This window comes from Neoarius graeffei, chromosome 7 (genome assembly GCF_027579695.1).
Source record: "Neoarius graeffei isolate fNeoGra1 chromosome 7, fNeoGra1.pri, whole genome shotgun sequence".
Taxonomy (NCBI): Eukaryota; Metazoa; Chordata; class Actinopteri; order Siluriformes; family Ariidae; genus Neoarius; species Neoarius graeffei.
The window spans coordinates 99282950-99306001 of NC_083575.1; the positions used below are offsets into that span (position 1 = coordinate 99282950).

A 23052-nucleotide genomic window follows, 5' to 3' on the forward strand; every position below is an offset into this window, starting at 1 on the left:
CAAGTCAAGCAGGAACTGAGTAAAATGAAGGCGAGAAAGGCTGTAGGTCCTGATGGCATCAACCCCGGGCTCCTGAGGCATTGTGCTAACCAGATGTGTGGAATAGTGCGGGACATTTTCAACTTGAGTTTGGAACAGGAAAGAGTGCCGGTCCTTTGGAAGGCATCGTATGTAGTTCCGATACCAAAAACTGCACACCCCACTGATTTAAACGGATACAGTATAGACCAGTGGCACTGACCTCTCACCTGATGAAGGCTGTGGAAAGACTTGTTCTGGTACATCTCTGCACACTGGTGGGGCCAGCTATGGATCCCCTGCAGTTTGCCTACCAGCCAGGCATTGGGGTGGAAGATGCAGTCATCTACCTGCTTCATAGATCTCTCTTTCATCTTGAAAAGGCAGGAAGCACTATTAGAATCATGTTCTTTGATCTATCCAGTGCCTTCAACACCATCCAACTGACTTTTCTGAGGAGTAAGATGGAGAGCACAGGGGTGGACCATCATCTTACCTCATGGACTGTGGACTATCTCACAAACAGACCACAGTATGTGAGACTGAAGGACTGTGTGTCAGACACCATTCTTTGCAGCACAGGGGCTCCACAGGGGACAGTCCTGGCCCCATTTCTGTTCACACTTTACACTGTGAACTTTAGATACAATACAACTACGTGTCATCTACAGAAGTTCTCTGATGACTCTACTATTGTGGGCTACAGTGGTGCTTGAAAGTTTGTGAACCTTTTAGAATTTTCTATATTTCTGCATATATATGACCTAAAACATCATCAGATTTTCACACAAGTCCTAAAAGTAGATAAAGAGAACCCAGTTAAACAAATGAGACAAAAATATTAGACTTGGTCATTTATTTATTGAGGAAAATGATCCAATATTACATATTTGTGAGTGGCAAAAGTATGTGAACCTCTAGGATTAGCCGTTAATTTGAAGGTGAAATTAGAGTCAGGTGTTTTCAATCAATGGGATGACAATCAGGTGTGAGTGGGCACCCTGTTTTATTTAAAGAACAGGGATGTATCAAAGTCTGATCTAGAGGTCTGCGCGGGTCGGATTTTTCAGTCCCACTCCCACCCGCGCCCGCATTGTGCAGTCCCACTCCCGCCGGCGCCCGCAAAGAATTATGATTTTCAGTCCCGCTCCCGCCCGCGCCTGCCATATTTTGTCCCGCTCCCGCCCGCAAATCCCGCATGATGCAGACGTTCGCGTTATTTCTCAGGAAAGTTCTTGTCTTGACACAGTGTGATGGTGCCCCACCCCCTACTTTGAGTGGATTTGAGCATAAATATCTACAGCTCATGTTCACGTTTGTTATTATTTACCTTGTTTCTGAATTCAGCATGTAGTGTCTCTAATAATAATAATAATAGCTGTCAAGCGATTAAAATATTTAATAGCAAATCGCACATCTTTGTCACATGAGAAACCATTGTAATTCTCTGATCAGCATAAAAAAGTGAATGGGCTTGCTTTGTACCAATGTTTTTTTTTTGCAAAGCAAAGCTAGCAATAGAATCATGAGTGAACAACTCTAATCAGAGAGACAGGTTACACAGTGACGGTAGGCTTGACTCAATGCTATCCCAGAAATCCTTCCTGTAATATGCAAATTTGGCCGCCTCTGATTGGACAGCCAAATTTGCATATTACAGGAAGGATTTCTGGGATAGCATTGAGTCAAGCCTACCGTCACTGTGTAACCTGTCTCTCTGATTAGAGTTGTAGACTAACTCAAGCAGTAAATCACTTTACTCATGGTTCTCTTGCTAGCTGGGTGTGAATGGCGAGTCATTAGAGTGATCAAAGGATTTCCCGTTAGGGTGATCAATGGCAAATTTAAGATGCCATTCCTCACTCAATCTGTTAATCTGACTCTCTCTGCAAATTTATGCATCTTAAAATGTTTTTATTAATGCCAAATAAATTACAGCACAAATTACATATAATATAGAGATAAATTAATAATTTATAAATTTTATTTCAAACACGTTTTTAGTTAGGGGGACTGCAGCTTATCACCACTCCCACCCGCGCCACATATGTGCACTCCTGCTCCCACCCGCGCCTGCATATGTGCACTTCCGGTCCCGCCCGCACCCGCAATGAGCTTTCAAAATTTGTCCCGCACCGCACTGCTTTGCGGCGGGTCCCGCGGGACTCCTGCGGGAGTGCAGGGCTCTAGTCTGATCTTCAAAACACATGTTTGTGGAAGTGCATCATGGCATGAACAAAGGAGATTTCTGAGGACCTCAGAAAAAGCCTTGTTGATGCTCATCAGGCTGGAAAAGATTACAAAACCATCTCTAAAGAGTTTGGACTCCACCAATCCACAGTCAGACAGATTGTGTACAAATGGAGGAAATTTAAGACCATTGTTACCCTCCCCAGGAGTGGTCGACCAACAAAGATCACTCCAAGAGCAAGGCGTGTAATAGTCGGCGACGTCACAAAGGACCCCAGGGTAACTTCTAAGCAACTGAAGGCCGCTCTCACATTGGCTAATGTTAATGTTCATGAGTTCATCATCAGGAGAACACTGAACAACAATGGTGTGCATGGCAGGGTTGCAAGGAGAAAGCCACTGCTCTCCAAAAAGAGCATTACTGCTTGTCTGCAGTTTGCTAAAGACCACATGGACAAGCCAGAAGGCTATTGGAAAAATGTTTTGTGGATGGATGAGACCAAAATAGAATTTTGGTTCAAATGAGAAGTGTTGTGTTTGGAGAAAGGAAAGCACTGCATTCCAGCATAAGAACCTTATCCCATCTGTGAAACATGGTGGTGGTAGTATCATGGTTTGGGCCTGTTTTGCTGCATCTGGGCCAGGATGGCTTGCCATCGTTGATGGAACAATCAATTCTGAATTATACCAGCGAATTCTAAAGGAAAATGTCAGGACATCTGTCCATGAACTGAATCTCAAGAGAAGGTGTGTCATGCAGCAAGACAACGACCCTAAGCACACAAGTCGTTCTACCAAAGAATGGTTAAAGAAGAATAAAGTGAATGTTTTGGAATGGCCAAGTCAAAGTCCTGACCTTAATCCAATGGAAATGTTGTGGAAGGACCTGAAGCGAGCAGTTCATGTGAGGAAACCCACCAACATCCCAGAGCTGAAGCTGTTCTGTACGGAGGAACGGGCTAAAATTCCTCCAAGCCAGCATGCAGGACTGATCCACAGTTACCAGAAACGTTTAGTTGCAGTTATTGCTGCAGAAGGGGGTCACATCAGATACTGAAAGCAAAGGTTCACATAATTTTGCCACTTACAGATATGTAATATTGGATCATTTTCCTCAATAAATAAATGACCAAGTATAGTATTTTTGTCTCATTTGTTTAACTGGGTTCTCTTTATCTACTTTTAGGACTTGTGTGAAAATCTGATGATGTTTTAGGTCATATTTATGCAGAAATATAGAAAATTCTAAAGGGTTCACAAACTTTCAAGCACCACTGTATATCTTAGATGGCGGTGATGGTGAGTACAGAGAACTGACAAGGAAATTTGTGGACTGGTGCCAACGGAACTTCCTCCAGATCAATACAAGTGAAACCAAGGAACTGGTGGTGGATTTCCGCAGGACAAGGTTCTCTTCATTTACCCCAGTGAAACATTCAGGGAAAGGACATTGAGATCGTGAGGAGCTATAAGTACCTGGCTGTTCATCTGAACAGTAAACTGGACTGGACTGATCACACACACGTCCTGTACAAGAAAGGCCAGAGCAGACTCCACCTGCTGAAGAGGCTCACGGCCTTTGGAGTTCAGGGTCCACTTCTGAACTCTTTTTATGACTCTGTGGTGGCATCAGCCATATTCTATGGAGTTGTCTGTTGGGGAAGCAGTATCACACCAGCAGAGAGGAAAAAACTTAACAAGCTGCTTAGGAAGGCAGGATCTGTCCTGGGCTGTGCACTGGACTCACTGGATGTAGTGGGAGAGAGGAGGATGTTGGCCAAGTTGTCATCCTTAATGGTGAACACCTCCCATCCACTGCAGGAGACAGCAGCAGCACTGGGCAGCTCCTTCAGTGACCGGCTCCTCCATCTGCGGTGTGTTAAGGAGAGATACAGCAGCTCCTTCCTCCCTACTGCTGTGAGACTGTACAACCGGCAGCTCACCAAGCACAGCACCAGACGCTCCTCACAATAATCAACAATACTGTCCACATCACTTCTACATCCACAGAAATCCCTCCGAACGTATACTGTGTGCACTGACTATCAGCATCAGTACTTTACAGTGAACTGCTCGCTACACATGGTTAAAATGGCTCTTGTGCAATATACCTACTTGCTTGTGCAATACTACCTGGGTAATACTGGTAATAATACCTGTGCAATACTTACATGTGCAATTCTACCTTTGTAATACACTTATGTTAACTGTATATCTATCTGCAAACCTGTTAATTTATGCAAATCTGTTAATTTTTTATCTCTAAATTTGTAGTTTTATATATACACGTCCTTTTTTGTATACTTAGTACTTTTGCACTATTCCTTCACTGCCTTATCGTTTTCTCTTTGTATATTTTGCTCCTATAACAATGTAAATTTCCCCTTGTGGGATAATAAAAGGCTTTTATCTTCACCATGACCCAATTCAAGATACTATGTCATGCATCATGTGGTGGGCTTTCCCCGTTTGTATTGTGGGATACAAATTTGAAACAAGAAAGAAAAATGGAGAACGTGAGTGTGCAAATGAAACTTGAAAGACCGACTTCAGTAATGGAAAGTGAGAAGAAAAGACGTTATGTTGCGAAGGAAAGGAAACGCAGGACCAAACTAATAAATATCAGCGGTCAGTGAGCACATCGGTGTGATCAGCTGTTCGTTTAGCGATAGAATGATGGAACTGTTAGTGCATGGTCAAAGGGAAACCTGTAGATGGCAGTAATGCAACACTGTGGATGCCAGCTGCCGTAAAACCCAAAAGAAGAAGAAGGTAAACCTGCGCATGCGCACACGGACTTCCTCTGTCTGCTTGACTGCCCAAATAAGACATTTAAATAACGTAAAAGCAGGAAAACTTTGAGAGCTAGCAGGATTCCTGTTACTGCCATGATTGCAGGTCTTAGATAATATTTATATTTATTATTTAAAGGTGGGCCGCACGGTGGTGTAGTGGTTAGCGCTGTCGCCTCACACCAAGAAGGTCCTGGGTTCGAGCCCCGGGGCCGGCGAGGGCCTTTCTGTGCGGAGTTTGCATGTTCTCCCCGTGTCCGCGTGGGTTTCCTCCGGGTGCTCCGGTTTCCCCCACAGTCCAAAGACATGCAGGTTAGGTTAACTGGTGACTCTAAATTGAGCGTAGGTGTGAATGTGAGTGTGAATGGTTGTCTGTGTCTATGTGTCAGCCCTGTGATGACCTGGCGACTTGTCCAGGGTGAACCCCGCCTTTCGCCCGTAGTCAGCTGGGATAGGCTCCAGCTCGCCTGCGACCCTGTAGAACAGGATAAAGCGGCTAGAGATAATGAGATGAGATTATTTAAAGGTTTGTGCAGTTCAATATTTTATCAACCAAAACTTGTATTTTCTCCTTCACCTCCATTCTATGGTGTAATGTTTGCCGGCGAATTGGGGATTAGTTAGGAATTAAAGTCTGTAGCCAAGAGTTAGTATATATCGTATCATTTATTATGCTTAAATTGGATTTTTTTTTTCAAAATGTCCAGATGGGGAGAGTTGGGACAGTTCATCATGTTATAGGGTGGTTTTTTGGGGGATTTTTTTTAAGTTTACAAATATAAAATTGTTTAAAATGTTTGTTAAAAATGTGGGTGTGTCCCTGCCTGAGGCTTAAACTTATTTCATTCCTTCTTGAGGGTGGAACTGTTTTGAGTTAGATTTTAAGTAAACTGACATTTTTCTATCGTTGTATCAGCGCCGTGTGTCCATACAGTTCATATGGGACAAGTTTTAATGAATAAAAATTAAACATGTAGGATTAAGCTAGGTATTTTATTTTTTGTCCCAAGTCTCCCCTCAAAACATAATGAGAGTAAAAGTGAGTCCTGAAGGCCAGTATATATGACAAGCTGAGACACTCATGTTGTGCAAAGAGGGTGTAGTAAATACTCTCATCAATATCAGTGTGACGTGACCTGCAAAGAATTTCACACAATCTACACAAACTAAGAATGCGTCCCGAGTTCCCCCACTCTCCCCATGTGTGTCGTTTTTAAAGCTGGTATAAACTGGTTTTCTGACCATGATGTGGTGAGCAGGTGAATGTCCATGAAACATTTTTACAACTATTTACCTCCTGTGGTGTGACTGACTTTGACTGACTGATTTATCAACAGAACCTTCGTCATGCTCCAGTGAAGAAAATTATAAACTATATGAACAGCTGTGACAAAATCAGTGTGACAGGAAGTGACTTATGTCACTTCCTCTGAAAGGATACATGATATTTGGTGTTAAATTTAATCATACAGGACATGCTTTAATGTGTGGACTTGATCTTTGTAATAAAGTGCACCGCTGCATGACGCCCTCATGTGGTCACATTGCGCAATCACACCAACATCAAAATTAAATAAACTCTGAATTTCAGATTGTCTTTCATATCCTCAGGCAGTCCGAAAAATAAGCGCTTCCTCTGACTTTCAAAAACTGATTCCAGCAGCACCGTCATGGTCGAAGCCTCAGGGTGGTAGGAGTTCCCCGGTCTCCATAGAAACACAGTAGACATGATGTCAATTACATCATCCTAATGAAGCATATCATAAAAATGATTTATACACTTTAATCTGGATTTTTCAGACACAATTTATACAACTTTACGCATCAAATCTGTTGGACACAAGAATATGAAGTGAGGACAGCAGCTTCACGGCCCTGTGGCGGAGCAGAACCATGGCGAGCGACTCGTTGGCTGAGGCTCAGCTGGTTTGCTGCGATTTGTCTGGAAGCGTGAGGTTCGAGTGGGGGTGGGACGAGAGCTTTATCAGACGCAGGGTCTGAAGCTGTAGTTAGGAGCTGTGGAGTTTGCTCAGGTCGGACAGGGTGTTGGTGCCGTGTGAGGGGTTCACAGGCTCGCTGTTTATTGGTGCAGCATCTCTTGGGGGCGTGGCCTGTGTCAGTGTGGATGGTGATGACAACAGGTGAGCTCGCCCCTGAGCTCCGCCCCATTCTCTTACTCCTATTCTTTCTGTCTCTCTTGTTTTTTTCTTCTTCCTGTGAAGCTTCCTGCGTTCATCACCAACCTCCATGCTAGAGCTCCGCCTTCTCTTCTTCTTCAGATGATAATGATTCTCTTTACTCCTCCTTCTCTCCTCATGCTGGGATTTATGCTTCCGCTTTCCATGGGGTTTGTCACGGCTTGACTTCCTGTGTGACAAAGGGGAGGGGCTTACAGAGAGGCGCTCAGAGTGTCCCCTGTAGGCATGAACACAAGTCCGAGACCCTGAGCGTGCATGGGTTCTAGATCGTGAGCGTGTACGTGATCACTGTGGTGTGTGTCGTCTGTCGCATGCATGCACGTGTGTGGGACAGAGGTGTGCGATTGGTTGCTTTGCTTTTTCTTCTGTCCTTATAGCTGAGTGAGCGAGAGCACCGCCTGTGGCTGTGTGAGGAATAGTCTCTCTCTCTGTCCCTGTACCTCTCCCTGTCTCTCCTCTTTGAGTTGTGTTTTGCAGAAGAGTATGTCGTTTGTATTCCAGCTTCTCTGATTGGTCGGCTGTCTGATTGGCTGGAGGTAGATGGTTCTGGTTCCTCCTGGACTGATGCTTCAGAATCAGAAGACAGAAGGATGAGCTCGGGAGTCCTTTGGGCAGTGGGTTTGATGAACCCTGTGATGACACAGTCTCCATCGCTGCTTTGATTGTCCTCATCTACTTGCGCCTTACGGACATTAATGTTAGCGCTAGCAGAAGCATTAACTCTTAGTCTTCGCTTCTTCACTTGCGCTGTCTCGGTCTGACTCACTAATGGTGACAGTGAACACACTGTTACTGGCAGTGGAATAGCTTGGACCTGGAATTTCATCATCGAAGGATGAAGGGGTGGAGCTAAGGCCTGGAAAATTGTCTGAAACATGAGAGAATTGAGAGGGGGCGGGGCAGTTGTAAACAGCGTGGAGATCGTACGCGTCCATGTTGAACGGTGACTTTGCAAAACTCGAAGTCATGCAGGAAGTGCCTGGTTCGTGATGACAGGAAAGGGTGGAGTTTCCACAGGAAGGCCTCAGATCCCATATCATAACGCGTGATCAGAGATGATATTACACCAGCAACAACAGCACCGTGTGACCGACGTGATCCGAAGAGCACCTCCATCTCCCGATACAGCCACGGCAACAGTCGGTGAATACACGCTGGATTTGTCTGGAAAAATTTGGCAGGCGTCTTGCGGAAAGGACCGCCGTCTTGCACGCCACGCATCCACACACCATGTCTGTACATTTCTGAATGGATTTATATTTCCTTTATGTGAGATTTATTACTAATTACACTTCCATCTTCATCACTTCATTCTCCACAGTTGTGTTTTATACTAAAATGCTGTTTGTCTGTTACACACTCGTTAATAAGGATGCAATTAGTGAGTGTGTTCTTACCTGTGTATGTGTAGGTGATGATGATGGGCAGCGTGCGCATGGCCAGCCTTCTGCTATCACACGGTGCGAACCCAAACATGGTGGATGTGAGTACAGGGCTGATGCCGCTACACGACGCAGCGCGCGAGGGTTTCCTCCTCACGATACAGCTGTTAGTCAGAGCTGGAGCAGACATCACTGCGCTGGACTACAGGGGGTGGAGCCCAGCCCAGCACGCACTGCAGGCTGGCCACACCCACATCGCCAAGTTCTTACACACCCTCTAATCTTCTTCCACCTCTCAGTCTTGCTCACTCTCTCTCTCACACACACACACACACCTCATTTCCTCTTCATACAGGGAGTGTTTTATTCAGCAGACTGAACTGGCTTTATTTACTGTTCCACTGTTTTATTAGCTTTTAATAACATGTTTATAAACTGCTTATAAACATGACACTGAATGCACTTTATATATTTTATTAAACTTTATTCATGTCATGTGTGCATGCACACGTGTGTGTAATATGATGTATGATAAATGTGTTGATTAATGTTGCTGTGCTGAATCACTGAAATATGAAAGATTATTAAAATATTTAAATAAATGATTTGTCTCATTTCTGATTATATCAAGAGAGAAATATCACAAATGATATTTATATTTATGATATTTATACATGTTGGAATTATTTTCCTTCACAAGTGAATTTATTTTAGAAGTTTGTTAATTATTTAGAAACAGAAAACATGAATTTTTCATACATTATTTTCTGTAATTCAATGTAAAAACTTTTATATCAGATTAAGCACACGACAAAAGTTTTATTTTTCAAGCTGATATTTACTGTAAATTACATTAAATCATTTACAGGATTTTTTTATTTCTCTGCTATAAAAGTGAATGTAACACACCATTTGTCACTTGTGAGTGTGAATGCATCTTAATTGGTGTGTGTGTGTGTGTGTGTGTGTGTGTGTGTGTGTAAAATGCGAAATGCCCTTTTTGTTGTTGCTAAAATATGATCAAACCCTTTACTCATTACAGAAGAGTGCAGTGTGTGTCCATCATCAGGAGGTTCAGTTTTTGGGCACCATCACGGAGGAGAGAGCCATCGCCTGTATACACACACACACACACACACACACACAGCAGGGAGATGAAATGCACTTGAATTCATTACTGAAGAAGTGAAAGTAAAGGTGGGAGTGAGTTTCATGCTGATTTACATGCGCGAGTGTGTGTGTGTGTGTGTGTGTGTGGTGTCCCACCTGGTGCTGGCTGAGTGTCTCCTCCCAGTTCTGTTGGCTGATCAGTGGGATGGCAGTCAGTAAGATACTGCTCGCTTTGTTTGCGTTTTCTTTCATGGTTTTCATTACTTTGTCCACACTCACCTGTAAAAAAAAAAAAAAAAAAAACCACACGTGCTTGAAAGTTTGTGAACCCTTTAGAATTTTCTATATTTCTGCATAAATATGACCTAAAACATCATCAGATTTTCACACAAGTCCTAAAAGTAGATAAAGAGAACCCAGTTAAACAAATGAGACAAAAATATTATACTTGGTCATTTATTTATTGAGGAAAATGATCCAATATTACATATCTGTGAGTGGCAAAAGTATGTGAACCTTTGCTTTCAGTATCTGGTGTGACCCCCTTGTGCAGCAATAACTGCAACTAAGGCTACGTTCACACTGCAGGCTGAAGTGACTCAAATCCGATCTTTTCGCCCATATGTGACCTGTATCCGATCTTTTATTGACAATATGAACGACACAGATCCGATTTTTTCAAATCCGACCCAGGCCGTTTGGATATGTGGTGCTAATTCCGATTCCTATCCGCTCTTTTCATATGCGACTTCAGTCTGAACCGCCAGGTCGCATTCATCCGACTTACATGTCATCAACAAGCCACAAACGTCACTATTCTGCGCTGAAGTAGGCGGCGGGTCTCTCAAAAAAAGTTACAACAACATGGCGCATAATCACGGGCGCAGATAGAGGGTGGGACGAGTCATATTTAAATTCACCTCGTTCGGTCCCCCCCACTTATAGGGAGGAAAAAACGTCTATGCTGTCTTTCTTTGCATAAGGCAAACCTCACGGAAAAATCAAAAGACTAATTACCATTCGGTTTATTGAGGTGCACAGCAGTGTATACATATAGTTGCAACAACTCACGTAAAACAAAACAAAGACTGATATTCGGTTGGTTGAGCTGTGCGGACTGCACAGGTTGCGAGCTCGAGCTTGGTTGCTATGGTTACTAACAACAAGTTTGACAGGCATATCGGGGTTGGGGTTGGTTTGCTGGCAGCTTTGTCCCCCCCAGTTCAAAAAACGTATCTGCGCCCCTGCGCATGACATCAATGCGAGGGACGCTTCGGGCTGTGAAGGTTCTGAATCTTCTCAATGGAAGGACGCAGAGGTTAGGGAGCTGATTTCCATTTGGGGGGATGCAGCTATTCAAGCTAGACTGGATGGGTCATACCGCAACCGGGCGGTTTTACTTCCGTAAACACTGGCCATGCTCACTGCGTGTGACGTCGTCGTATCCTGCAGTGCGCATGCGGAACACTTTTAGGTCGCTTTTCGTTCATACTGAGGATCACATACAAGTCGCATATATTTGTTAATGTGAACGACCTCACAAAAAAATCGGATTTCACAAAAAAATCGGAATTGAGCATTAAGCCTTGCAGTGTGAACGTAGCGTAAACGTTTGCGGTAACTGTTGATCAGTCCTGCACACCGGCTTGGAGGAATTTTAGCCCGTTCCTCCGTACAGAACAGCTTCAACTCTGGGATGTTGGTGGGTTTCCTCACATGAACTGCTCGCTTCAGGTCCTTCCACAACATTTTGATTGGATTAAGGTCAGGACTTTGACTTGGCCATTCCAAAACATTCACTTTATTCTTCTTTAACCATTCTTTGGTAGAACGACTTGTGTGCTTAGGGTCGTTGTCTTGCTGCATGACCCACCTTCTCTTGAGATTCAGTTCATGGACAGATGTCCTGACATTTTCCTTTAGAATTCACTGGTATAATTCAGAATTCATTGTTCCATCAATGATGGCAAGCCGTCCTGGCCCAGATGCAGCAAAACAGGCCCCAACCATGATACTACCACCACCATGTTTCACAGATGGGATAAGGTTCTTATGCTGGAATGCAGTGTTTTCCTTTCTCCAAACATAACGCTTCTCATTTAAACCAAAAAGTTCTATTTTGGTCTCATCTGTCCACAAAACATTTTTCCAATAGCCTTCTGGCTTGTCCACATGATCTTTAGCAAACTGCAGATGAGCAGCAATGTTCTTTTTGGAGAGCAGTGGCTTTCTCCTTGCAACCCTGCCATGCACACCATTGTTGTTCAGTGTTCTCCTGATGGTGGACTCATGGACTTTAGCCAATGAGAGAGAGGCCTTCAGTTGCTTAGAAGTTACCCTGGGGTCCTTTGTGACCTCGCTGACTATTACATGCCTCGTTCTTGGAGTGATCTTTGTTGGTCGACCACTCCTGGGGAGGGTAACAATGGTCTTGAATTTCCTCCATTTGTACACAATCTGTCTGACTGTGGATTGGTGGAGTCCAAACTCTTTAGAGATGGTTTTGTAACCTTTTCCAGCCTGATGAGCATCAACAACGCTTTTTCTGAGGTCCTCAGAAATCTCCTTTGTTCGTGCCATGATACACTTCCACAAACATGTTGTGAAGATCAGACTTTGATAGATCCCTGTTCTTTAAATAAAACAGGGTGCCCACTCACACCTGATTGTCATCCCATTGATTGAAAACACGACTCTAATTTCACCTTCAAATTAACTGCTAATCCTAGAGGTTCACATACTTTTGCCACTCACAGATATGTAATATTGGATTATTTTCCTCAATAAATAAATGACCAAGTATAATATTTTTGTCTCATTTGTTTAACTGGGTTCTCTTTATCTACTTTTAGGACTTGTGTGAAAATCTGATGATGTTTTAGGTCATATTTATGCAGAAATATAGAAAATTCTAAAGGGTTCACAAACTTTCAAGCACCACTGTATGTTATATTAGCATAATGAACTTCAAACATTAAATTTATAACCAGTTTTTTTTAAATTCAGGTTTATGTGGCGCCCAGATTCTCATTATTATTACACATGAACAAGTTTATATTAGAAAAAACAGAAGCATAAAATTAAATAAAAAGCAAATAATGTAAATACATTAATTTAATAAATACAGTAAGTAAAGAAGTTAATAAATCAGGTGCTGATACACTGAAGGAGCTAAACAAACAAAGAACTGCAATCAACACTGGAATTTTTTCTACAATGTTCTTACCTCTTCTGCGTGCTCCTTCCAGCAATCAGTGTCCGTTACCATGGCAACAGCGGCATAGCAGAGCCCCGCCTCCTTGGCGAGTACCACCTCAGGGACAGTGGTCATGTTGATGACATCAGCACCCCACTGACGAAACATCAAAGCCTCAGCACGTGAGGAGAACCGTGGACCCTCAATACATATCATTGTACCACTCTCATGGAAAGACACACCGAGAGACCTCACTGCCTCACTCAGGACCTGAGCAACAAAGACAGAGAGACATGGCTAGCAAACTCGCTAAGCTACACATATGGCCCTGAACAGTATACAGGTGTTTATCAAACTGCCCTTCTCACCTGTTTTACCCCATGGGTTTATCAAGGTTGACAGGGTAAGACCAAATAAGTAAAATGTTCTAACCTCTCTGGTTCTGGAGCAGAAGGGTTCTGCCATGGGAATGTGACTCACACCAGGAGGACTGCTGAGTTCTCCATCATAAAGGGTCTGAGCTCTCTTAGTTGTCCTTCAGTTCAAAGAAAAGAAGCAAAACAAAGGAGAGAAAATGACTTCATTCACCACTCTCAATGCACAAAATTCTCACAGAGGATTAAATTACAATAAGTTTCCAGAGTGGTCTTTGATGGATGATGTAGTTTATATACACAGACCAAGATGTGTAGTCGTCCGTGTATGACGCGGAGTACAATGCTGTGTAGTCGTCCGTGTACGATGCAGAGTAGTCCTCCATGTACGACACAGAGTACAACACCGTGTAGTTGTCCGTGTATGACGCGGAGTACAATGCAGTGTACGACATGGTGTAGTCATCCATGTACTGTATGACGCACTGTAGTCATCCTTGTATGACGCGGAGTACGATGCAGTGTATGACGTGGTGTAGTCATCCGTGTATAACGCGGTGTACAACACAGTGTAGCCATCTGTGTATGATCTGGAGTACAATACAGTGTATGACGCGGTGTAGTCATCCCTGTATGACGCAGAGTACAATGTGGTGTATGACACGGTGTAGTCATCCGTATATGAACAGGAGTACGATGCAGTGTATGACATGGTGTAGTTGTCGGTGTACGACACAGTGTACGACGCAGTGTACTCATCTGTGTATGACGTAGAATATGATGCAGTGTATGTCGCGCTGTACAATGTGGTTCAGTCATCCGTGTACAATTCAGTGTACAACACCGTGTAGTTATCCGTGTATGACGCAGTGTTGTCGTCCGTGTATGATTTGGAGTACGATGCAGTGTACAAAATGGTGTAGTCGTCACTGGGATATGCAGTGTAGTTGTCTGTGTACAAACGTCATGTAGTCATCTATGTACATTGCAGTGTAGTCATCCATGTACGACAGCATGTGCATAACCACAATTTGTCCTCAGAGCACCATTTGAAAATGTTCAAGGGGGACACCAAAGTGGAAAACTCACTAGGGTTTGAAAAACTTAATTTTTATGCCTTATTTCGTCTGAAATTGCTCTTTAATGTCTTGTTCCTGTAAATTGACATTAATCTTGCATTCACACAACCATTCCCATTTAATCTCCATTACTGTGTGAAAGAGACATGCCTTCTACATACTTTGCTCACTTCCTCTTAGTGGCCTCCTCCAACTGTTTTTTACCAGAATACAGTTTTAACCATCTGATAAGATCATCTATCGTTAATTAAACCCCAATACTGTTGAATTCTGATTAGTCATAAGGTGCTGATTAATATTCTATAACAGAGATTCTGACAGTAGTGCAGTGGCACATCACAGGTTTATATTAAATACACTCGTTCTAATGTCATTATTTCTACAGTAACCGCTCGTTCACAGGGATGCGTATGGTAGATGCTCTACATAAACATAAAACGTGCAATCATTTATCTGTGGAAGTTTCCTGCAAGATCATTTAACGCCTCCATTGACAGTGCTTTGTAACAGTCAGCGGTAAAGCTGTAACTAAGTTTTCGGACATCTTCAGGAGAGAGGAGTTTACACTTTATGGTTTCTTATTTTACAAATTCTGCCATAATTTTTGTCTCATTAGCTTCAAGGGAGATAATCAAGGCCGGTGAGGGTGAGTATTAATAGCTGCTATAATGTAAGGGATAATGAAATGTAACAAAATGATAAAAAAAATCCTTCTTTAATAGATAAAAACAACTGCATGGTATAAGAGAAAAACACTTGCTATTACAGGTAAATGATCAACCTTGGGATGGTAACAGTAACTTCATTTCATGTGGATCACTGCACACCACCCTGCTGATTATTTTCCTGTAACAGCACTTCCAGGATTGCTTTATTCCTTACACAGCAGCCTGTTTTAAGCTGTGGCCTCTTCGAACGTTGACAAATATGACGAGATCATCTTCAGCACGTGGTTGCGACACCAACATGTGGGTCTTCATTTGAGGCACCTACTAAAGATTTGTTCTGACATTCTTAGCATGCTGCTTCTAGGGAAGGTGATTAGATAGATCTGGGGTTCCATTACTGATCACTGAAGAACTTGTACTGGGTATCGACCTTCTAGAATTCTGAACATGTAATCTTCATGTTCATCTTGTCCTTGCCATACCATTTATTTACTGTGCCTCTGTATGCACTTCTTACTAAACCAGCTTAATGACTGCCCTTACCTTAAGGCCCAAACCGGTCCTTCCACATGTAACTCCAACAATCAATCAATCAATCAATCAAATCATTCTCAAGCCTGTTTAACTGCCACACCTACACTCCAACTTCTCCCATCCTCACACAGTTTACGTTTCTGCCCCTACAAAGCAAAGCTGCTGAAACATTCCAGAAAACCAAGCCACTATTAAATCAATCACTCAATCTTTTATTTCAATTACATATAAACATATAATAGACTACACGAGTCTGCAAATAGCGCACTGCTAATCAAGGCAGACTCATGTTTACAAAGAAAAATATATTTTATATGAATATAATACTTAAATATGTATGAAAAGATAAAACATACTTGACAAATTAACAACTATTTGGTAACAAAAAGAAAAAAGAGGAGACAATACTTGTTATTCGATATAAAAGGTACAGTAATATTCAACAACATTGAAAAAAAAAATACATCAGTTGTCGAAATACTTTTGTTCTGCAATTTGGAAATATTTTCTGCAAATACACAAGCCTCCATACTACACCCTTCTCAACCTAATAATGCCTATATTTATATCATATCTAGCTTTACAACTCATAGCATTACTGTAATTCTTTATTCTCTCACTCTATTTTTAATTTCAGTCTTCACAGATCCTTCTCTGCAGCAAAGTTATCATTCCATGATCCCTCCACAGGTCTTTCATCCCCCTCGCCCTGACACTACGGGCTACTACAACTTGAAGTATACCAACTAATTCATAAATGTACTAGTCATCACACCCACACATTATCCTTCCACACAACATACTAATAAAGGCATCACCACAATAAAAAATAGAACACAACTGTTCTTCAAGAAACAAAAACATTCATTTTCATGTTACATTTTGTCAAGATTAAGGCCGAATCCCATTTCACCCCTTGGCCCTTCCCCTCCATTTTGCGCGTTCACGTGAAGGGGTAGGGGTATCCCAATCCCAGTTAACGCGGAGGGGTAGGGGAAGGGCTTCTGTACCCCTCCAAACGGAGATTTTCCTGGAGCTGACTCCGAACGAAGGGGTTTGAGTGATTTCCCACAATGCCATGCGGATTTCAGCGAGATTTCATGCGGATTTCAGAAAGATGGCGGTTACCGCGGCGAAAGATTGTCATAAATGTATTTTCTCCATTATTTACGTGTTTTAAGTTGTTATCCAGAGGAAATACGCCGCTTGATTCGCTTTCGAGCTGAGAATGAGCAGCGATTTCTGAAATCCAAGCTGCTGCTAAAAAGCTTTGGGAGTGAGTATTGTTTTCGGTTGCTTGACTGTGTACGTTTTGTTCTGTTATTCTCGCTTTTATTGTTTACATGAGTGTTCTGACACCTCATTCTGTCGGATGTGGTGCACGAAGCGCCAAAGATATCCCATTCAGTGGTGTTAGTTAACAAATCACACCCTGCCAGCAGAGATTTCTGGTTCTGCCTCTGGCTCTGACTGTAGCGGCTGGTCGCAGCCAATGACGCATTTGGTCGCGTTTTGCTAACGTAAACGCTGACGGAGGTACGCGATGACGTATGCGATCGTTGAAGGGCTATCCCAATACGTAGGGGTTGAATTTCAAGCCCTATCCCTTGTAGCTCAGTTTCAAGGGGAAGGGCCAAGGGGAAGGGGGAGGGGAAGGGGTAGAAATTAGAATTGGGATTGGGCCTAAGTTTCTAGTTTGAACAATAGACTGTTACCCAGAATGTACTTCATTCATTCACAGTGTTTGCATCTGCAACCTGTAGTTTTAAATTGAAAGCAAAGTTTCAATTCTACACTCTGTTACAGCTTACGATGATGCAAAGAATTGATGCCATTCAGGAATAAAACCCAACTGGCAAATGGAAAGACGTTTGGGTTCATTGTGTTTGCCTGGCTTCTAAAGTGCAAGGTCATGAACTGAACTGAGAACTACTGCAGGGGCTTCACTGCTCTAAACTAACAACAGAGAACTGGGTACAAACTAATCATGGCAGGGGTCACGTGACGATGGTTGGCTGAAGGCTGTGTCTTCACGGAGCTCCCGCTCTGGTCCCGATATTTTTCAGCCTAAAAGCACCTTATACCAACCTGACACTACTTTAACGATTTTATAACATGGCAAATAAACCTGGCAGTCAGTCTCCGAGAGAAAGACCGGCTAATTTGAGGCAAACAACCCAGCTGAAGATTACGGATCACCCGCCGCAGCCTAGTATGGCGGCTACTTCCTCTCCGGCAGCTAGCAGCATGGACATGTCCGAGCTGGTGTGAAAAGTTACTCAAAACATAAGTGAAATTATGGAACAGAAGTTTTCAAAACTAACCGACACTTTGGACAAAAATCGCCGGCAGCCTGGAAGGTCAGGCTAAACGCATCACTGAAGCTGAACAGCGGATCTCTGCCGTGGAGGATCAGGTCGCTACCCTCAAGCTCCGTCTATCGCAGGTGGAGGTCAGGCAGGTGACCATGGCCGAGCGGACAGACGCCACGGAGAACTGTAGCAGACGCGATAATATACGGATCTTAAATTTGAAGGAAGGCACAGAGGGTGAAAACCCTCTGCAGTTCTTTGAATCCTGGCTACCAAAGTTGCTCAGTTTGTCCGCCGCAAAGGGCCGCATAAAGATGGACCGCGCGCATCGGGCCGCCGGACCAAAGAGTGACCGACCCAGACCGGTGATTATCAAACTTCACAACTCCCAGGACAAGCCTCGGATCTTAGCTGCTGCAAGAAAGGCGAAAAACCTGAAACATGGGGGGGGGTTGGGGTCGAGCATCTTCATCCATCAGGACCTGTCCAGCGCGGTTCGGCTGAAGCGTCGCTCTTATAATGATGTGGTTCGAAAGCTTATAGACAAGGACATTAGATTCATGATGCGGTTTCTGGCCAGGCTTGTGATACAGCATAACAGGACGGAGCGCAGCTTCAACGACGCAGAGGAGGCTCGTCGTTTTCTGGCCGTGCTTGACTGACCACACTGTCGGTGAGGTATGGATATAAACACGCCATAAGAAATGGTCGTGCCAGCTCTAGACTTACACCTATAGACTTTTTGTAGTGAGAATCTCTCCATTATGTGGTGTTTTTCTGCCAGGACTTCATTTAGACCAAGCTTAGCTCAGCTGAAGGCTATGGAACTTCTTTATTACAATGTTGGTTTCGTTAAAACTCTGATTTGATCTCTGTGCTCCTCTGTTTTTCTTGTTTACATCCTTGGTGGTTGCTTTATCATACACCGAATAGTTAGAGAGTTAATATAATTTTAAGCACATGACTCCGCGTCTGACAGAGGAGCCGACACTACTGAATTTTGCCCAGATTTGTTCAGGTGCTATCTAATTATATTGTTGCCAAATTGGGATTGGAGCGGGGGTCTTTTTTTTTTTGGAGGGGGAGGATTGTGTGTTCTTTTTTCTCTCGTGCCCTCTCTATAGTGATGGCCCCCTTTAGCATCACGTCCCCTTGTAAGACCCCATGGGTATTAGAGACCTACTGGTCACTTTTGAGTTTGTTTTTCTGTTTTGGGTGGGTTTTGGTTCCTTTTAGTGTGCGGTCGTCGTTTGGGGACGACCTCTTTTCTCATGACAGCTTTATTTTCTTTTCTGTTCTTTTCAGTACCTAAGAGCTACAGGTTTTTGTGGACACCAATATTCATGTACATGGGAAATACACCCTTAAGATGAGGGTCACTAAATGTATTACATGGAATGTAAAGGGAATTAATAATGTAGTTAAAAAATGTAAAATTCTCTCATCTCTCAAAAAGGAAGCAGCCCAGATAGCTTTTATACAAGAGACCCACTTAAGTGACCTTGAACATGTGAAATTAAGAAGAGACTGAGTGGGTCAAGTTTTCTATTCTTTTAATTCCAAAAGTAGAGGGGTGGCGATCTTGCTTCATAAAAGGCTGCCTTTTACACTTGAAAAATGTACAAAGGATCACGAAGGAAGATGTGTAATAATTTCAGGTTTCTTATATGGGGAAAGGCTTATTCTGGGGTGCATATATTCCCCCAATACATTTGAGGCTTCTTTCTATTCCAAATTGATGGCTGATTTGTCTTCTAGTACATCACCGCTCATAGTCCTGGGCGGGGACCTAAATGCCTGTCTGGAGCCAGAGCTGGACCAGTGTCCCGTGAAATCCACACGTCCATCTAGATTGGCAGTAGCTACCAAGGCGCTATGTTGTGATTTAAATCTATTTGACGCTTGGAGAATATTGAACCCAAAAATGAAGGACTTCACATTTTTTTCCCGTCCACATAATTCATTTTCAAGGATTGATTATTTTCTTACCTCAAGACAAGCATTGGATAGAGTTAGAACATGTAGTATAAAAACTATGGCAATTTCTGATCATTCTCTTGTTGGTCTGGAACTTACACCCCCTTGTTATGATCCTGCCGCACGTCACTGGCGGCTCAGCCCCTCTTTACTTAGTAATCCCACCTTTGTATCTATGTTAGAACAACAACTGGCGTTCTTTTTCTCTACAAACGATACACCTGAGGTTTCTGCATCTATATTATGGGAGGCAGCGAAAGCCTATACAGGGGGAGTTATTATATCTTACACCTCAGCTAAAAGGAAAGAAACGCTGAGACAACAATTAGAGCTTGAATCCCAAATTTCTGTTTTAGAAAGGGAATTTAAACAGTCCCTCTCTAAATCATCTCGGCTGAAGCTGGATGCAACCCGTTCTGCCCTTGACAACCTTCTTACGCAAAAAGCAGAAACCGCAATTTTTTTATGCTAGGCACCGATTATTTGAGTCTGCTAATAAACCAGGGGGCGGCACGGTGGTGTAGTGGTTAGCGCTGTCGCCTCACAGCAAGAAGGTCCTGGGTTCGAGCCCCGGGGCCGGCGAGGGCCTTTCTGTGCGGAGTTTGCATGTTCTCCCCGTGTCCGCGTGGGTTTCCTCCGGGTGCTCCGGTTTCCCCCACAGTCCAAAGACATGCAGGTTAGGTTAACTGGTGACTCTAAATTGACCGTAGGTGTGAATGTGAGTGTGAATGGTTGTCTGTGTCTATGTGTCAGCCCTGTGATGACCTGGCGACTTGTCCAGGGTGTACCCCGCCTTTCGCCCGTAGTCAGCTGGGATAGGCTCCAGCTTGCCTGCGACCCTGTAGAAGGATAAAGCGGCTACAGATAATGAATGAATGAATGAATGAATGAACCAGGGAGACTCCTGGCTCGTCTGGCAAGGGGCAGGGTTGAATCTAATGTCATCCCATCATTAAAAGATGATAGAGTTAAATTTTTTGAAAATAAACATCTGGTTAATATCATGAAAATGTTTTTTATCAAAATTTGTACTCTCCAGAAAGCCTGAGTGACACTGGGGACCAGGCCAGATTTTTGAACCATATAGATCTCCCAACACTGTCAGCTGAAAGCAGGGACCTTCTTTGCTATCCGATCACTAAAGAGGAGGTTTTTGAAACAATTAAATCTTTACCGGGTGGGAAAGCTCCAGGTCCCGATGGATTCTGCCCAGAATTTTATAAGAAAATGGCCAAGTTGGTGGTGGAGCCACTTACCATAATGTATACAGAGTCCTTTGAACATGGCACGTTACCACCAACACTCAATTTGGCCAATATATCGCTTATTTTAAAGAAGGGCAAACCCTCAGACTGATGCTCATCATATAGGCCAATAAGCCTGATCGGGGTTGACTGTAAATTGTTATCTAAACTCCTTGCCAGGAGACTGGAGGTTCAGCTTCCAGCTCTCATTAAGCCTGATCAGACAGGTTTTATCAGGAACAGGCTTTCACACACTAATGTTAGGCGCCTTCTTAATGTGATTCAATATGCAAACTGTACTCAAGAGAATTTTGTGTGTAGCTTTAGATGCAGCTAAAGCATTTGATAGAGTGGAATTTGAATATTTGTTTGAAGTTCTTCAGAAGTTTGGACTTGGGCCTGAATTTATTAAGTGGGTTAGGCTGCTCTATAGCGCCCCCATGGCAAGAGTGCTGGTTAATGGCATCGCCTCTGAGGACTTTCATCTTGGTCGAGGCACGAGGTAGGGCTGCCCCCTGTCCCCTCTGCTATTTGCTCTGGCCATCGAGCCATTAGCTGAGGCAATAAGGTGTGCAGATAACATTTTTGGTGTCAGTCTCTGTGGAACGGTTCATAAACTAGCACTTTATGCAGATGATGTTATTCTCTTTTTGACTCAGCCGGAATCGTCTGTTCCAGCCCTCATCTCCACTATACAATTATTTGGCAAGTTCTCAGATTATAAAGTTAATTTTGACAAATCTGAAGTGCTGCCGTTGGGCGACTTTGGGGATAGGGATGAAACACCCAATTTTCCCTTTAAATGGTCTGATTCTGGTTTCACATATTTAGGTGTTAAGATCTCTGCCAACCTAAACAACCTGTCCAAGTTAAATTTTCTCCCCGTTTCGTCTTCAGTTAAAAGTGACTTGCTCAGGTGGTTTGACCTCCCCCTCTCCTGGATGGGTAGAGTGAGTTTAATTAAAATGAATGTTCTTCCGAGAATCCTGTACCCTATGCAGATGCTCCCTCTGAAGATAAATAATTCTGGTTTCTCTGATATTGATAAAGCTATTTCGAAATTTATCTGGCATGGGAAGAAACCGCATCTCAGTTTGAGGGCGTTACGGCTTCCCAGGGAGAGTGGGGGTCTTTCATTGCCTGACTTTAAACTTTATAATTGGGCATGTCATATGCGTACAGTGTTTGGGTGGCTGAAACATTTTATGGATCCTACACAGGAAACCCACATCGATGCTTGGCACTGCCCCTTGTTGTCTCCACTTAGCCTCGTTGTTAATGAGAAGTCTTTGCTCCTTGTCAAGGTAAAAGACAGTCCCATTATGATGAACACAATTAGAACATGGGAGACGATTGTTAAGCCCACTCAAAGTAAATGTCCCTCACCAGCTCTTCACCCTATTATTCAGAATAAGGCCTTTCCCCCAGGACTTGATACAAATATATTCCAGTGCTGGTATGATCATGGCATTAAAATTGTTGGAGATTTGTTCAAGAGGGATGAACTGTTGTCTTTTGAACAAATAAGGGCCAAATTTGGTGTTCCATCTCAACATTTTTACAGCTATCTCCAGGTCAGACATTTTATTTATAGCCTAGGTCTCACCGAAGCCCAGCCAATATTCTCAGCTATTGACTTACTTTTGTTACAATGTCAACATAAAATTATTTCCCATTTTTATAGGAAATTACAGTCCCTCAATCTATGTAATATTGATAAAATTAAAGGTTTATGGCACAGGGACTTGGCAAGTCAGTTTGGGGAGGAAGCTTGGTCAGATGCAATAGCATCAATAGGCAAGATCTTTTTATGTAATAGACTAACTGAGAGCTAGTATAGGATCCTTCATAGATTACAACGCACACCCCAGTCCTTGAACTCTTTCTATCCTGAAACTTCTCCCCTGTGTAGTAAATGCAAGCGGGAGGTTGGGTCTTACATACATTGCATCTGGCGCTGCCCTTTAATATTTAAATT

The 23052-nt window shown here is 43.1% G+C and overlaps 2 protein-coding genes across 2 annotated transcripts in view; one reads left to right on the plus strand and one right to left on the minus strand.

Moving 5' to 3' along the window:
• cdkn2a/b (cyclin-dependent kinase inhibitor 2A/B (p15, inhibits CDK4)) overlaps positions 1-9039 on the plus strand; it is a 30569-nt gene extending 21530 nt beyond the window's left edge. Inside the window, exon 3 of the mRNA XM_060926659.1 lies at positions 8610-9039. Coding sequence (XP_060782642.1) covers positions 8610-8861 — 252 coding nt within the window. The 3' untranslated portion in view covers positions 8862-9039. The remainder of the gene's footprint in view (positions 1-8609) is intronic.
• Positions 9040-9397: 358 nt separating this feature from the next.
• mtap (methylthioadenosine phosphorylase) overlaps positions 9398-23052 on the minus strand; it is a 29964-nt gene continuing 16309 nt past the window's right edge. Inside the window, exons 5-8 of the mRNA XM_060926658.1 lie at positions 13319-13421; positions 12917-13156; positions 9847-9969; positions 9398-9693 (exon numbers count right to left, since the gene is read on the minus strand). Of these exons, the coding sequence (XP_060782641.1) occupies positions 9655-9693; positions 9847-9969; positions 12917-13156; positions 13319-13421 (505 nt within the window). The 3' untranslated portion in view covers positions 9398-9654. The remainder of the gene's footprint in view (positions 9694-9846; positions 9970-12916; positions 13157-13318; positions 13422-23052) is intronic.